Source organism: Microtus oregoni, unplaced genomic scaffold (assembly GCF_018167655.1).
Source record: "Microtus oregoni isolate MIOR12 unplaced genomic scaffold, Mior012 000018F_ref0000195, whole genome shotgun sequence".
NCBI lineage: Eukaryota > Metazoa > Chordata > Mammalia > Rodentia > Cricetidae > Microtus > Microtus oregoni.
The window spans coordinates 23,162,384-23,180,656 of record NW_024543077.1 but is presented as its reverse complement, the minus strand read 5'-3'; the positions used below and the strand labels follow the sequence as shown (position 1 = coordinate 23,180,656).

General features: G+C 38.1%; 1 protein-coding gene across 1 annotated transcript in view; it reads right to left on the bottom strand.

Annotated features, from left to right (window-relative positions):
• The window catches only part of LOC121458940 (structural maintenance of chromosomes flexible hinge domain-containing protein 1), a 142,679-nt gene that overhangs the window by 94,434 nt on the left and 29,972 nt on the right, over positions 1-18,273 (bottom strand). The window contains exons 6-12 of the mRNA XM_041668368.1: positions 17,731-17,845; positions 17,509-17,628; positions 11,450-11,616; positions 9,107-9,197; positions 7,863-8,073; positions 6,953-7,073; positions 466-649 (exon numbers count right to left, since the gene is read on the bottom strand). Of these exons, the coding sequence (XP_041524302.1) occupies positions 466-649; positions 6,953-7,073; positions 7,863-8,073; positions 9,107-9,197; positions 11,450-11,616; positions 17,509-17,628; positions 17,731-17,845 (1,009 nt within the window). The remainder of the gene's footprint in view (positions 1-465; positions 650-6,952; positions 7,074-7,862; positions 8,074-9,106; positions 9,198-11,449; positions 11,617-17,508; positions 17,629-17,730; positions 17,846-18,273) is intronic.

The following is an 18,273-nucleotide window of genomic DNA, read 5'->3' as shown; positions in this document are numbered from 1 at the left end:
TCACCAAAGCCTTAAAAAAAAACCTTAACTGATACAGCAAAGCAAAAAGGTTCTACACATTGATGGGGTACTATGTAATATTGAACACACACACATATATGTATGTAGATAGAGACAGAGAGATTATGTAATATTCAAGTCTGATTAAACTGGCTGAGGAAATGACTTAGCTGTTAAGCGCACTTGCTGCTCTTTGGGTGAGTCACCGCTTGTAAGTCTAGTTGTATGAGAACTGATGCCCTCCTTTGGCCTTCATGGATATGTGTACTTGAATATGCACACGCACACACATACAGAGTTTAATGCTTATTTCAACAAACTCAATTATTGAAACACAGTAGTCTTTTGAGAAAATGAATCTAAATATACAAAATATTAGTAAAAAGCTGCTTAATATACAGGTCTGCATTTATTTAAGAAGAGATCATTGGCAAATATTCAAAGCTTGACATTTAAAAGGCATACCTGTCCATTTAAGATTCTTGTAAAAAGGGTGTTCTTATCTTTCAATTTCAGCTCAAGATCCATAAATGTCAGTTTATTTGTGCTGACCTGAAATTTGTCATTAGTGAACAATGCACCAGATATTCTATTAAAGCACTCAATTGGGGCAAGCCCTCTCTTCTTAGGAGGAGCACACCAGTCAAAACTGCAACAGAACAAAATTATTGGTCAGTAAAAAGATTAGGTTAACAAATGCCAGCCCAGACTACTATACCCAGCAAAACGTTCAATTACAACATATGGAGAAAGAAAAAAAACATTGTACTATAAAAACAAATTTAATTGTATTTACAAATACAGCTCTAGCGGGCGGTGGTGGCGCACGCCTTTAATCCCAGCAGAGGCAGGTGGATCTCTGTGAGTTCAAGGCCAGCCTGGTCTACAAGAGCTAGTTCCAGGACAGGCTCCAAAACCACAGAGAAACCCTGTCTCGAAAAAAAAAAAAACAAAAAAAAATAAAAACAAATACAGCTCTACAGAAAGCACTAGAAGGAAAACTTCAACCTGAAGTGTTGTGGGAACTCCTTCAGCCAACAGCTTTTAAGATTCTGGCTCACTTTGGGCATGGTCGTCTTATGTACTAAAAATGCAAACAGAAAGCATGGGGTGGGGAGGGGGGGGCGCTTCACTGCTGGATTCAGGTCCAGTTCCCAGCGCACACAGAAGACTGCGGATCACTAGTCTGTCAGTTTACCCTTAATAAGTAAACCTTTGTTATATTCTATCCAGGCTAGTGTGGAACTCTTTTGTACAGCAACACTGAAGATGTTAATTACACCCAAGGAACTCAAGGAATAAATAATCCCAGACAAAAATATCAAAGGGGGGGTAACCCACACCATAATAACATAACAGGAATCAATAAACACTGATCACTGATTTCTCTCTTAACATCAATGTCACAATTTCCCAATAAAAAGACACAAACTTAAAGAATGGAAAGAGGATCAATCTTTCTGCTGCGTCAAAGAAACACACCTTAACCTCAAGGATAGATATTACCTCAGGGCAAAAATTTGGGCAAAAATATTCAAGTAAATGGACCTAAGAAACAAGTTTAGCCAAATTAATATCTGACAAAAATAGACTTCAAACCAAAATTAATTAGAAGAGAGAGGGAAGGGCACTATGCACTCAGAGAAAAATTCACCAATACGACATTTCAGTTCTTAACAGCTGTGCACCAAACATGAAGGCACCCAAGTTCATAAAAGAAACAGTACCACAGTTAATCCAGAGTCTGACCTCACACACGGATAGTGAGAGACTTCACTCTTACCAAGTCAGGTTATCCAGAAAAAAAAAACTAAACGGGAGAAATGCTGGAGCAAACTGAAATCATAAACCAAGTGGACCTAACTGATATTTACAAACCATCTCACCCAAACCAAAAAAGTATACCTTCTTCTCTGCACCTCATGGAACTCTCTCCAAAACTAACGACATACTTGAAAACAAAAAATCTCAAAAGCTACAAGAAATCAGACAACCAGGCATCCTATAAGATCACCATAGACTAAGGCTGGCTATCAACAATAGAAACAACACACAATTTACAAACTCCTGGAAACTGAACAACTCAAAATTGAAAAAAAAAAATGTGTCAAGAAAGAAAATTCACAAGACAGGAAATTCACAGAATTATAAAGGCATATTTAAAAATCTGTACTCCATCAAACTGGAAAATCTAAAAAATTAAAAGAAACACATAATTTTCTCAATAGGTACTACTTACCAAAGTTAAATGAAGATCAGGTAAATAATTTAAATAGACCTATATAACCCCTAGTGAAACAGAAGCAGTAATTAAAAGTCCCCCCCTCCGTCAAAAAAAAAAAAAAAGTCCAGGGACAGACAGTTTTAGCAAAGAATTCTATCAGATTTTCAAAGAGTCAATACCAATACTCCTAAAGTATTCTACAAAATAGAAACAGAAGGAACGATGACCAATTCACTTTATGAGGCCATAGTTACCCAAGATACGCAAACAACATAATTAACAATGAAAGAGAATTATAGACCAATTTTCCTTATGAATATAGATGCAAAATTACTCAAAAAAAAAAAAAACACTTGCAAACCAAATCCAAGAACACATCAAAGCGATCAACCACCATGATCAAGTAGGCTTCATCCTAGAGATGCAGGGATGGTTCAATATATGAAAACTAGTAAATGTAACCTATCTTATAAATAAATTGAAAGAAAACAATAACAACACAATAATCTCAATGTATGCCAAAAAAGTCTTTGACAAAAATCTGTCACCCATCATGATAAAATTCCTGGAGAGAGATACAAGGGACATGACCGAACATAATAAAAGCAATTTACTGCAACTCCTAGCCAACATCAACTTAAATGGACAGAAAATCAAAATTCTACTAAAATCAGGAACAAGACAAAAAGCCCACTCTCTCCAATATCTCTTCAATATAGCTCTTGAAATCCTAGCTAGAACAATTAAGACACTTAAGGAAATCAAGGAAGAAGCCAAAGCATCTTCATTTGCAGAAGATATAATAGTACACATAAATGACTTGAAATATTTCACTGGGGCTGGGGGTTGAGGAGATGGCTCAGCAATTAAGAGCACTGGTTGCTCTTCCAGAGAACCTGGGTTCAATTCCTAACACCCACATGGTGGCTCATAACTGTCTGTAGCTCCAGGTGCAGGGGATCTGACACCCACGGACAGACATACATGTAAGCAAAACACCAATGCACACAAAATAAAAGTAGGTACTATTTAAAATTCCACTAGGGAACTCCTACAGCTGATAAACACTTCCAGCAAAGTAGCTGTATATAAAATTTACTTTCAAAAATGAGCAGACATCCTACATACAAATCACAAATGTACTAAGAAAGCAATCACGGAAACATCACCTTTTAGAATAGCTTCAAATAATATTAAATATTTTGAGGTATCTCTAACCAAGCAAGTGAAAGACTTGTATGTTAAAAACTTTAATGCACTGAAGAAAGAAATCGACAAAGATATTAGAAGACTGGAAAGATGGCCCATTCACATGGATTAATACAGCTATCCTACCAAGAACAATCTACAAATTCAATGAACTCCCTATCAAAATTCCAATGCAATTCTTCATGGATTTGAAAGGGCAATTTTCGGCATCATGTGGAAACTCAAAAAACCCAGGATATCTAAACAATCCTGGATGATGAATAACTGCTGGAGAGATCACCATCCCTTCTTCAAAACTGCACTACAGTAATAAAAATAGCATGGCATTGGCATAAACACAGACATACTGATAAATAGAATTAGATTGAAGATCCAGACATAAATCCACACACCTAGGGACACCTGATTTTTTTGACAAAGAAACCAGAAATAACATACTGGAAAAAGGACAGCATCTAAAACAAATGGTTAAACTGTATGGTTGTGAAGAATCCATATAGAAACATATTTATCATCCTGCATAAAACTCAACTCCAAATAGATCAAAGAGCTCAACTTAAAAACAGATACCTTGAACCTGGCAGAAAAGAAAGTGGAGGATAGCCTTAAACTCACTGGCACAGAAAAAGACTTTCTGAACAGAATATAGTTAACACAGGCACTAATATCCACAATTAATAAATGGGACTTCATGAAACGCAAAACCATCTATATGGCAAAGGACACCATAATTTGGACACAGAAGGAACCTACAGAATGAAAAAATATCTTTACAAATCATGCATCAAATAGAGGGATGATATCTAAAATATGTAAAGAAAACAACTCATTTTTTAAAATGAGGTACAAAGCTAAGCAGAGAATTCTCAAAAGAGGAAGCTTAAATGGCTGAGGAACACTTAAAAAATGTTCAACATCCTTAGTCATCAAGGTAAGGCAAATCAAAACTACTTTGAGATTTCACCTTACACCAGCCTGAAGAGCCAAGATCAATAAAATGAGTAACAGCTAATGTTGGCAAGAGTGTAGGGCAAGGGGAACTCATCCATTGCCGGTAGGAGTGCAAATTTATAAAGCCACGATGGAGATTAGTATGGCAAGTCCTCAGGAAGCTGGGAACCAGTGTACCCCAATGTCCAGCTATAACACTCGTGAGCACATACACTAAGAGTTCAGCATCCTACTACAGAGATGTTTGCTCAACCATGATTTTTATTCATAATACCCAGAAATTGGAAACAGCCTAAATGTCCTCAACAGATAAACAGATGAAAAAAAAATGTGGTACATTTACACAATGGGATATTATTCAGCTGTCGGAAAGAACGAGGGAGGGAAGGAGAAGGGAGGGAGGGAAGGAGAAGGGAGGGAGGGAAGGAGAAGGGAGGGAGGGAGGGAGGGAGGAGGGAGAGAGGGAAGGAGAAGGGAGGGAGGGAAGGAGAAGGGAGGGAGGGAGGGAGGGAGGGAGGGAGGGAGAAGGGAGGGAGGGAGGGGGGAGGGAACAAAACAAACTTGCAGGTAAATAGATTTAGAAAAAATTCATCCCAAGTTAACAAACCCAGACCCCCAAAAGAAAATGGTATGTATTTTTTCTTATATGTGGATATTAGCTGCTAAGTCTTCACTAACCAGGCTCTAATCTGGTAACATAGAGGTTAGTTAAGTGACTAGAGGCAGGGAATGCAGTCTTCCTAGGAAGAGGAAATAGAATAGACAGTTATGGGTGGATGGGGGCAGTGAGACCAAGAACGGAAGGATTAAATGGAGAGGGGGAAGAAAGGGTAGGGTAAGGGAGGAAGACAGGGAGAGACAGTTAAAACTAAGAGCCATTAAAATGGTCATTTTATGGTAAAAGCATCTTAAAATATACACATATACAAAAGAACTCTAAAAGGAATCACCAAATAGGGAGACAAAGCCCCAACCAGACATTTCTAGCTATGAGATGAACCTCCAGTGTCAGAATAGGTTACAAGTAATCGAGCTGTTTGCTAAAGGGGCCCAACGGAAACCCCCAAGCTTCCTAGGTTATTGGTTGCTTTCCAGAAGCATGTATAGAACTCACAGAACACAGAGAAGTCAAGCTGGTGCCTTCACCGCTACTGACTAGTGTTCATGGCACTGAAAGGTACTCTCTGCACACTACCAGAGGAGAAAGAGAAACACCAGCCTGCTTGCTACAAACCCTTGCATCTACAATGGTGACTTGTCTGCAAAATATGCCAGCGAAACAGCAGCACAAGGGATGTAGGAGCAACCAACCACTGTCTGACTGGCTTGAAGGCCCACTCCATGAGATGGAACCCATGCTTCATGCAGCTCAGCTGGCCTAGAACCTGCGACTAGACAGGTCATGGATTTGAGCGAAACCAAATACTACTGTTCTGCTAGAAGAACACAGTAACACAACTACTCCTAATTACCTTCTGCAATACTCAAATCTCAACCATCAGAGACGCTTTCCTCCTGCAGGAGATGGGAACAAATACCAAGATCCACAACTGCAGAGTGTGTGGAGAGGGAAGGGCCTTGGGCCACTCAGTCCTAAAAGAAATGTCTCTATCAAATCCCTTCCCTCAAGGTCAGGGAAGGATCCATAAGAGGAGGTAGAAGGAGTGTAAGAGTCAGAGGGAAGGGAGGACATGCCTCTAAACACAAATGAACTCAGAGACTGTCATGGCATGTATGAAAGCTAGATGGCTTCCAAGGATGAGAGGGAAGAGGACACAAGCCCCCATTCCTAACCCAGAATTGGCAATCTTCCAATGAATAACCATTTATAAATGGAAAATTAGTTTTCTCCAACAGAGTATCACTGGGTCTACAGAACACACTAAAGACTAGGCCCAAGTCAAGCAGCAGATGGCTAACACAAAATAAACTCAATGGTATTTTCAGAGTTTAGAGGGTTTTTGTTTTTGTTTTGTCTCATTATGCTTTGTGTGGGCATTAAAAAATTTTTTTTGACCTTACAGGCCTTTTGCATATATATTATGGTTTCTGGTTTTGTGTTTTTATGTGATTCTTCTGTGTGTGAATATGTGTGTCTCTGTGGCTATGTGTGCTTCTTCTGCCTTTTCTTTGATTACCTCTTTTTCTACTCATTTTGTTTTGTCCTATTCAGATTTGTTTGTTTGTTTTTTGGTTTTTCGAGACAGGGTTTCTCTGTGGCTTTGGAGCCTGTCCTGGAACTAGCTCTGTAGACCAGGCTGGTCTCGAACTCACAGAGATCCACCTGCCTCTGCCTCCCGAGTGCTGGGATTAAAGGCATGCGCCACCATCGCCCGGCCAGATTTGTTTGTTATTATTTTACCTTACTTTATTATTTTTCTTCTTTTTTTTTTTTTAGATGCCTGTTTTCTAATGAGAGTAAGAAAGGATATAGACTCAGGTGGGTGGGAGGATCTGGGAGAAATTGGGGAAAGGATTAACTGCAATGAGAATATAATGTATAAAAATCTATTTTTAATTAAAAACAGATTAGGCTAAAAAATGTATTCCACAACAATGAAAACTCACTCTTCAACTGATGTATATGGTATTAACCGTCCATTCCAAAAGCACTCAAAAATAGGTCTTTTCCCTCTTGCTGCTTTCTCAAGTATTAAGCAATCATCATCATCTTCTTCATCTCTTAATTCTGCAGTAAAAGGGTAAGTGAGACAACATTTTCATGTCTATAAAGCAGGAACAACTTTTGCTACATTAACATCAATTTCTGTAAGGGCATATCAAACCTGCTTCAGATAAATACCACATATGGAAAATTTGTAGTTAAAAAAGACAGATTTCTAAGAGTTCACAACTAATATAAACAATTGCATAAACACTATCTAATATCAAGTAGGAATGCCACACCAGTTGACAAGACTGTGACAGGGTTTCTCTGTGGCTGTCCTGGAACTAGCTCTTGTAGGCAAGGCTGACCTCCAACTCACAGACATCCACCTGCCTCTGCCTCCCAAGTGCTGGGCTGCACCACCACCACCCGGCAAGACCGTGGTCTTTAAAACTGTTTCCTTCTTTCTTTTCTTTCCTTTATTGTTTGTTTTTGTTGGTTCAGACAGGGCTTCTCTGTCTGTCCTGAAATTCACTATGAACTCAGAAAGTAAAAGTTTCTGAAAGGTAAGAGCTTTTTTTCCAACCTGGAATTTATATACACAAAAAGTAAATATTTGTATAAATGTATGAAACTGTGAAATAAATAAAGAAAAGCAGGTATATAAGTTAAACAATGATAGCCCATAAAATCATTTTTAAAACAAAAACAAAAGACTATCAGGAATTATAAAAATTATAAACACTATAGTATGTAAGGAAAAACTGTTAGAACTTTTAACTAGTTTTACTAGACCACTAGAAATCACTAAAAGAATACCCTCATAAATCACAACATTCTATTTTCAGGTAACAGATCAGATTGACATACTTGATGGGAAGCATGGATCATCAGGATAAGTTTCTCTATCATATAAGAAGGGATGGTACCGGATAACCCCTTCCACCATACCATCTCCTTCAACATGAGCCTTGAACTCAAAACTATCAGATGCTGTGTTTATATACAATGTCTGCATGTCATCGTTTATTTCCCTTAGGTTGACAATCTTAGGTGTCTTTCCTTTTTCAAATAAAGAAATCTAAAATAAAAATAAATAAAAATAATTAAATTCTATGGTAACAATACTTCCTCAGCCAAGCTCCAACAACAAAATAGGCAAGACTACCTTCACTTGTAAAGTTAACAAAATATACATATTTGTGCATGAGTCAATACTCAGTAAGGACTATACAATTATAAAACAGAAAGGAGTAAATCAGAACTGAAAAACAGGTAGGTCATAAGCACATTTTATCAAAGATTTATTTATTATATGTACAGTGTTCTGCCTGGATGTATGCCTACAGACCAGAAGAGGGCACCAGATCTCATTACAGATGGCTGTGAGTCACCACGTGTTTGCTGGGAATTGAACTCAGAACTTTTGGAAGAACAGGCAATGTTCTTAACCACTGGGCCAGGTCTCCAGCTCGGCATATTATATTTTAGCCTTCTTGTCAGAGGTAAGAAGTGGAACATTTTACATGAGAGTCTTCCCAATATATGGACAAGCAAACGCAGAGTCCAGTACTAAAATGTTCTATGTACCACAAGACTTTCATGAACAAATAAGATGTCATAAGCAGACGTTATCTCTCTCTCCTTGCTTTCAAAAGCATTATGCTCAACAACAATTTTATCTCTATAGAAGAGTGAATAAAAGGGAAACCAAGAGCTGTATCCAAGGCTTAAAAAAAAAAAAAATCTAAGAACTATTTCTCCAGGGTGGAGGTCAGAGATGGCTCAGCAGTTAAGAGCGCTCTTTCAGAGGTCCTGAGTTCAATTCCCAGAAACCACAGAGAGGTTCATAGCCATCTGTCATGAGATCTGGTGCCCTCTTCTGGCGTATAGGCATACATGGAGGCAGACTGTTGTATACATAATAAAGAAATCTTAAATAAATAGACCATCTCCTCATTAGGTATTCAAATAACCAAAGAAATTTGATTTAAAAAACAAAACCAAAAAAAAGAAAAAAGAGAGAGCATATTAGTCTAAGTACTGACTAACTTTATATTCAGTATAATTTGGGATGATAATCTATAATATCCTAAGGTGGACTTTTGTCTTACTTCAATATCAAGATTGTTGAAAGGTCCAACTTCTTTAGCAGTACTTATTTCATTCCCTTTTGGTCCATGAATATAGTAATGATAAATATGCCTAAAATAAAGAAAAACATACTTAATTAGCAGAACACCATGGTTCACATCTTCCACCAAAAAAAAAAAAATGTATTTCCACAATTTAATACATTTACTAGTCAAGCACTTCATCACTGGAGATGAAGCACTAGGGTCTCACGTGGGGGCCGCCTACCATGTAACTACATTATCTAGACATGTACTCCCAGCATCTTTTAAGAATAACATCCAAAGGTAAAATAACCTCTGAAATCTGTTTATAAATTCAGACACAGAGTTTATGTAGGGTCACAGAACTAGGATAAACTCAGCTTTAGTTAATTCAGTCTTTATCCTATAAATTTTAACAAAAGAAGGTAAGCGTCCCAAATTCTGCCTGTTAAGGTTGTTCTAGAAAGTTCTCAAAGACCTGGGAGTACTTTGTTAACAATCCTCAGAGTAGGGGGTTACTCTATAATTTGTGTGGTTTCTCAACCTTGGCATTAAAATTATACCAACATTTTAAAAAGTTAATATTTCAACAAAATTCCATTTAAAAGATCACCAGAAATCTTTGCTGTCTTATTTTTAAAATAAAGGTTAAACAAAGTGTATTTTATTTAAGACATTAAAATGTTTCTCTAATTATTCCTTAAGTAGAAATTTACATACTTCCTTCTCATAAATTAAAAATTAGGTTTGCCAGGCATGGTAGTACACACTTGTAATCCCAGGACTCAAAGGCAGAGCTAAGAAGAGGTCACAAGTTCCAGGCCAGCCTGAGATACACAGTGAGAACTTTTCTCTAAAGAACGAGAGGCAAAGAGAGGGTAGGAAAAAGCAAGGGAGAGAGGCAGAGAGAACAATGTTTATCACCCTAGCTACTCTCTAAAATAATACTAACATAAAGAAAACACTAAAACATCATTATTTTTCTTCAAAATTGTCAATGTTTGAGACCATACTTAAAGAACAAAATAGGCTATGTTATTCTTTATTAGAACATACTATATACATTTTGTATACATAATTTCTTCAGTGGAAAGAAACTATAAAGGGCAGCTACTATATACTTAGAAAAGAGAATCCAATTTCTTTTTTTTTTTTTTTTTTTTTTTTTTTTGGATTTTTCGAGACAGGGTTTCTCCGTAGCTTTTGGTTCCTGTCCTGGAACTAGCTCTTGTAGACCAGGCTGGCCTCGAACTCACAGAGATCCGCCTGCCTCCGCCTCCCGAGTGCTGGGATTAAAGGCGTGCGCCACCACCGCCCGGCGAGAATCCAATTTCTTACATAAATATGTCAGGCAATTAAACAGAAATCTCAAGAAAAAAGGTATTCCTGAGTCAATTTTTTCCTATAAAAAAACAAAAAATGTAAACTCAGTTAATATGTAAGTGTATATAATACAGACTAAAGTATAATAGACTTTGGAGTGAACACTAGATGATTTTTAAATGTTAATCTTGTGAAGATATACCCATTTGAAAGGATTCCAGACTAATGAAAACTATGTAAACAATCTAATAAGAGTAAATATTTAGAGATACAGGAAAAATTAAAGTAAATCTTTTGATTTGGTCAATATACAATCAAATATACAATCATAGATTTCATTGGAATAATAGAATGATATTTTAGTATCTAGTATTATTTATTATTAACATAGGACATTTTAAGAAATGGTTGTACATTTCTTATTTCAATGAGCTAAATGTATTAATCTGTTAAGCACTTATTACTACGTAGTAGATATTCTTGTAGACACTGAAGATATAGACATGAATCAAAGGATTACAGTGAGAGAAAACAGAAAAAACAAGAAACAGTCTGGAAGATTACACCTCTGGGAAGAAGCACAAGAGTGTGACATGAGAATGGCCCTGGAGCAGGACCAACTCTCAAACTGTTCTTTACTTTGTAGCAGGTGTCAAAACACTTGTGCTTCAAGGTCAATACTGAAAACATGAAGAAATCTATTTTATTTTTGAATAAATAAATGAATAACCCTTTAAAATTCAACATGAGAATAGTGTACAATGTACCAATGTGAAGAATACTAGACCAAAGAGAGGTCAATATATCTCTAATTATTTCTGTATCTAAAAGGGGCAAAGGGTGAATTTTAAGCTAGGTTTCCATGCCTGTAATCCTAATACTTGGAAGTCAGAAGGGAAAAAAATGGGAAGGGTTCCAGATCAGTGGGGATTCATAGCAACAGCTTGTCTCAAAAAAAAAAAAGAAAAAGAAAAAGAAAAAAGTAAGCAGAAACATTTCTAGAACCAAATTACTTACGTTAACTGTCGTGTCCAAAGATGGAAATAATTTTTCAAGTACTGTATGTGTTCTGGTTGCACCCCTGTAATAACCACAGCAGTAAAGCTATCTTTCTTTTTCTCCTCTACAATAAGATTGTGTAGGAATCTTTCATCATCATTTGTAATGTGAACAGAATCAGCTGGCTAAAAGGGTGAATACAAACACAACAGATTTAATCATCTATAATTAAAATCATATTTAAGTTTTAAAGTGATTCAGATAGTTTATTTTTAATGTTTCAAAAACAATCTTTAATACTGGGCATGGTAGTGTATGCCTGTAATCCAAACATTTGGGACATAAAGGCAGGCTGATCTCTGAATTTGAATCCAGCTTAAGCTACAATCAGTTCCAGGCCAGACAAAGCTAGGAATAAAAATGGGGTAAATAGACAAGACACACAGAGAAGCTGAGATCAGTAAACTAGGCCGAGGGCAAAGCAATAGGACCCAAGAAGGTTATTATATACAGTTGAACAGAGAGGGGGTGTTACTATATACAGCTGAACAAGGAAACGGACAATTTCCTAAAATGAACAGTCTCTGTACTGGAACAGTCCTCAAGCCATTAGCTTTAGAGGGAGGAAGCTACAGTAGACATTTTGTGAGCACTCTCTGATCAAGAGGAGATACTGCCATTTCCATGAACCTAACCTTCAAGGGAAGGCACTGCCATTCTCCCACAGGTCAGAGGCTTTGCTCGTGTCAACAGCGCACATCCGCTAAGGACTCCATTTGCTCCCTACAAAGAGCCTCAAATCCACTCACATTCTGGAAATAGCAAATCAAGGGGAGGGAAGTTCAACTGAAACAGCTGGAAAGAACTACTCAAAAGGGGCAGGAGGGATGATGTGACAGAAAGAGAGCAATGTGTTCGTTTCCCAGCACCCTCATCAGGTGTCTTCTGGTTAACCACCAACATCTCAAGTTCCAGGGGATCAGACGCTTCTTCTGGTCTGTATGTACAACTGCAAGCCCATGCACAAACACAGCCCCCGCACAAGATTATAAATAAAAACAAGAGTAAGTACCACTGGTACCCAAGAAGTGTTTGCAGCTCTGAATTCAATCCTTAACACTCGGGGAAAACAACAAAAAGCAGAGCTGCTGTCAACCTGGCGGACTCTAGACTTCCCAGAGGCAAGCTAGCCAAGCACACCTAGGAGGAACTGTCGTGATTAGGTTACCCTCTGGGAATGTCTGTGAGGGATTGTCTTGATTGGGCTAATTACAGTGTTAGAAGACCCACCTTAAGATGCCAGGATACTGAACTAAATATTTAGAGAGCTGAGCACTACTTCAGAACTGAGGGTGCAATGTGGCAGGCTGCCCCAAACTCTTGCCTCTCAGAGACCTCCCTAGTTGGATGAACTTTAGTCTACAATGGTGAGCCAGAATAAACTTATTCTTGATTAAGTTGCTTTTGTCAGCACACTGTATCACAGCAATAGAAAAGACATTCAACAAAAGAGCAGCCAATATATGCAGCATGTCTGGAGACTAAGCTCAGCCCTCTGCAAACTGAGGCAGATTACTGAGTTCAATGACAGCTTGGGCTATGAGTACCAGACTATCACAGATAACACGTAAGGCCCTGACTCAGTCAAACAAGCAAAAAGCAAATATATGAACAAACTGTCTGGATTCCTCTCTATTGCTGTGAAGGGACAACACGACCACAGCAACTCAGAAAACAAAGTATATTTAGTTTGGGGAACTCATGCTTTCAAGGATTCCTTAGTAGAGTCCATGAGCATCATGGTGGGGAGCATGGCACTGAGCAGTAGCTGAGAGCTTACATCTGCTCCACAAGCATGATGCAAAGCCTGGTGCGTTTGACATTTCCAGTGACACACGTCCTCCAACAAGGCTATACCTCCTACACGAACAGTTCTACCAGCTGGGACGACCACTCTTAAACCACTGCATTCCACTCCCACGTTCCCACAGCTTGTAGCCCAATCATATTGCAAAAGAAACCCAGTCCACTAAAGTCTCCAAGGTCAGACGGACAGTGCCTTTAATCCCAGCACTCGGGAGGCAGAGACAGACAGATCTCTGAGTTTTACGCCAGCTGGATCTCCAGAGTGAGTTCCAGGACAGGCTCCAAAGCTACAGAGAAATCCTGTCTCAAAAAATCAAAGACAGACAGACAGACAGATAAAAAGGTCTCTTTCCATTTTCTGGTGTCTTCTTCAATTTCTTTCTTCAAAGATTTAAAGTTCTTGTCATACAAGTCTTCCACTTGTTTAGTTAAGATATTTTATGCTATTTGGGGCAATTGTGAATGGTGATGTTTTCTTATTTCTTTCTAAGCCCATTTATCATCTGTATAAATTAGGGCTACTGGGTTTCTTTCTTACTTTTCTCTTTTAGTTAATCTTGTATCCTGTTACATTACTAAAAGTATTTATCAGCTGTAGAAGTCCCTTGGTAGAATTTTGGGAGTCACACATGTAAACTATCATATCAGCAAATAATGATAGTTTGATTTCCTCTTTTCCGATTTGTATCCCCTTGATCTCCTTTGTTGTCTTATTGCTCTAACTAGAACCTCAAGTACTATGTTGACTAGATATGGAGAGAGGGGACAACCTTATCTTGTTCCTGATTTCAGTGGGATCGCTTTGAGTGTCTCTCCATTTAGTCTGATGTTATACATTGTCTTTATTATGTTTAAGTGTGCCATCTTGAAACTTGCAGGCAAATGGATGAATCTAGAAAATATCATATTGAGTGAAGTAACAGACCCAGAAATACATAAAGCCTACAATTCACAGTCGCAGAGAACATAGACAACAAGAGGACCATAAGAGAGACATACATGGATCTAACCAACATGGGAAGTAGAAAAAGACAAGATGTCCTGAGTAAATTAGAAGCATGGGGATATTATAAGAGGGTAGAAGGGGAGGGGGGGAAGAGAGGGGTAGCAGAAGAAAATATATAACTCAATAAAACAAAACAAAAAAAATTAAAGAGAAAAAAAAGAGGGAAGAACCAGGGCACTATCACAATCTCAACCAAGAAAAACTAAAATCCAACAGTATAAATAATTCAATGTTCAATCATCTGGGATCCACTCATGATCCACTAGGCTCCAACTAGCTCCACTCCACTGGTAGACCACCGTCCTTGGTGATCATCCCATGGTACTAGCATCTCCAAAATGTCGAGGTCTTCTATTGCAACGGGGCTGCACTTTCACCTATAGCCTCTCACAGGCTTTCCTCGTGGAGTCAAGCATGGAGGCCCATACAAGTGGCTCCATCTTGACATAAGGTCAGAGTTTAAGCCTATTATTGCTCAAGCAACAGGATATTTAGCATGAGGTAAAGTTACTATATGTCCTGCCTAGATAACAGGATGTTTGGTCTAAGGAGGAGCTACTGGATGTTTTGCTCCAAATAACAGGATGTTTGACTTAGGACATAGCTATTAGATATTTTGAATAATAAGGAAGTAATCACCCTTGTTTGCTCCTTGTATCATGATTTTAAAAAAGTCCTTTCATCTTCCCCTTTGGCTTGGGGTATAAAAGGGCTATGAAAAATAAACTTCAAGCAGATTCAGTATTCACTAGAATGCCCTCTCAACTCTTTTTTTTAAAATATTTATTTATTTATTTATTTATTTATTATGTATACAATATTCTGTCTCTGTGTATGCCTGCAGGCCAGAAGAGGGCACCAGACCCCATTACAGATGGTTGTGAGCCACCATGTGGTTGCTGGGAATTGAACTCAGGACCTTTGGAAGAGCAGGCAATGCTCTTAACCACTGAGCCATCTCTCCAGCCCCCCCCCCTTAACTCTTAAAAAAAAAAAAAGTCGGACTGGAGAGAATTGGGCTTTCTCCCAGCATTACTTTTTTCCAGGCTCATACAAGGATGGCCCTTTAAGCACTGCTTACAGCATTCAACTGCTTTTTTAAATCCTAAGTCCTAAAGTGTCTCCACTTTTCCCAAACAGACAGACAAACAGAGCACAGCTTAGTCAGGCCTATCATAGCAATGCCATAATATTGTATGTACAAACTTCTGGCCCTCTCCTCCCCACCTCTGCACTCCCCTTTTTTTTTGTAGGTTTTTGGTTTTTAGAGACAGGGTTGCTTTCTGTAACCTTGGCTGTCCTGGACTTGCTCTGTAGGCCAGGTTGGCGTCTGCCTCCCGAGTGCTGGGGTTAAAGACTTGCACCACCACTCCCGGCTTGGTTATTACTGCTGTGATTTAAACACCATGTCTATGGCAACTCACAAAAGAAAGCATTTAATTGGGGCCCATGGTTTCAGAAGGTGGTAGGGTCCATGACCATCACAGTGGGGAACATGGCATCAAGCAACAGCAGCCATGGTGCTGGTGAAGTCGCTGAAGTCTGTGGAGTACGAGGCAGAAACAGCTAACTAGGAATGGCATGGGCTTTTGAAACCCCATATCCAACCCTCAGTGATATACCTCCTCCAACAAGGCTATAGCCCCTAACCCTTTCCCCCAAAGATTCAAATATGAGCCTATGCAGGCCACAAACAACAAGAAAATAAGGAATTGGTCAAGTAGGTATTTTAATACAAAAACCACTGATTTCTGAGTTTCATTCTCAGACAAAAAAAAAAATTTAACATATCATGAACATATTCAAAGTTCAAATTGCCAGCCAAAAAGTGGTGGAACACGCCTTGCACTTGGAAGACATAGGCAGGTGGATCTCTGTGAATCCAAGGCCAGCTTGGTCTATAGAGCTAGTTCCAGGCCAGCAAGGGCTGTTGTTACATAGAAACCCTGTCTAGTTCCAGGACAGCAAGGGCTGTTGTTTCATAGAAACCCTGTCTAGTTCCAGGCCAGCAAGGGCTCTTGTTACATAGAAACCCTGTCTAGTTCCAGGCCAGCAAGGGCTGTTGTTACATAGAAACCCTGTCTAGTTCCAGGCCAGCAAGGGCTGTTGTTTCATAGAAACCCTGTCTCGAAAAGCCAAGGAGTTCAAATCTTCACAGCTATTCAAATTCTAACAATCTGTAGGGAAAAAAAATATCTGCAATTTGGGAAAAATGCTACCCAAAGATAACCAAACACTGTTTATAATTACAAGGAAACCTTTCAGGAACACTAAATGCAGAAATAAAGTGACAGAAATAGAAATATTATAAGGCTATTTAAATACCTTCTTCTGGTCTCAGGTACCATGCACACATGTAGTACAGATAAAAACATGCAAACAAAGCACCCGTACTCTTTTCCGAATGCACTGCATATAAAAACATTTTCTAAATGAGGAATTCTCAAGATGCTGATGTAGGATATGTGGGGTCAGAGCTCTATGCACACGTATTTTCAAAGCACTGGACTATAAATATAAAGAAACTTACCAAAATGTTATCAACACCTTTCTCTGATACTTGCGAGTATTTTGTTTGCTTTCCCACACATTATTCATTTCAAATAAGACATTTTTAAATTGTTGCTTGTGTTTTAAAGATTTTTTTTTTTATCATGTGTAGATGTATATGTGGAGGGATACATCCAAGTGTTAGGACACAGTTGTAACAAAATCTCATGCCTCTAAAGTTCCAACTTCCTCAAAATACATTATTTCAAACACTATTTTCTTACATGGTTTCTATTATTATTTTATAAATAAAATTTTAAAATTCATATCTGGGCCAGAAAGATAGCTCAGTCAGGAAGGCACCTGACACCAACCCTGATTACCTGAATCTGATCCCTGAAACACACTAATTCATGCTGTCCACTGACACACACACAAAATAAATGAATAAAATATCAAAAAAATTTTCACACAAATTTCAACCAAGGTCTGCAACTTTTTAAGTAGTTTACAGAAAGTTTCCTAAGTTAACTTATGTGGAAAGATTTAGCTAAAAAAAAAAAAAAAAAACACCAACAATGATTATTTTGCTACTTTTCAAAGTAAAATATAAAACTATAAGTCAAGTCTTTAAAATCAGAAAAACATTCTGTCCCATTATGCAGTCAAAAGAATATATGTGTAATTAATTGTGAGCTGTAAAAATGTACTGTACCTTTCTGTTTCTAATGTATCCACTATATATTGCCTCTTTATTTTTTTCCTTTTTCTCAAAGTCTTCTTTAGAAAGCACAAGCTCATGAACATCCTGGGAGTCTGCAGGCTTGCTTATCATCTGTCCAACAATTGAAAAGATACATTAACCCCTTACTAGTGAGATTTGTCAATCCCAAAATACTTCATAGGTTTTTACTGAAAAAAAAAAAAAATCACTTACTCTGGCTGACTGTCCAACAAAGAAAACAGCCTGTTTGCCTCCAACACCAAAATAGGAAATATCACTGTTCAAGCTGCGTGGTACTGGTACTGGCCGAACATACCCTGAATGATCACTAGAAGAAAACATTGTATTAGTCAGTCTTTAAACAATCTACTTAAGAGAGAGAGGTAGGAACATCCTGGGTTAGAGGACAGCATGGGAGATATATATATGTGTGTATGTATGTATGTATGTATAATAATATATATGTATGTATGTATGTATGTATATAATAAAACACTACCTTAAACCTACTATCAAAAACTCAACCAAAATCGCCAAATGCATTCTAGGGCTAATGATGCAATTCAGAAATAGAGCATTTGCCTAGCAAAGCCAAGACTGACCTTTGGGGCAGGGGATTCCATTATAGCCACAGAAACCTCAGCAAGGGAAGATTTGGGGTTTCAGTGCATGAAATGTGAAATCAGCTGATCACAAAAGTTCAGTGAGCAAGCAGACTTCAGTGGTAATACAGAATAGCAAGCTACTTAAAATTTC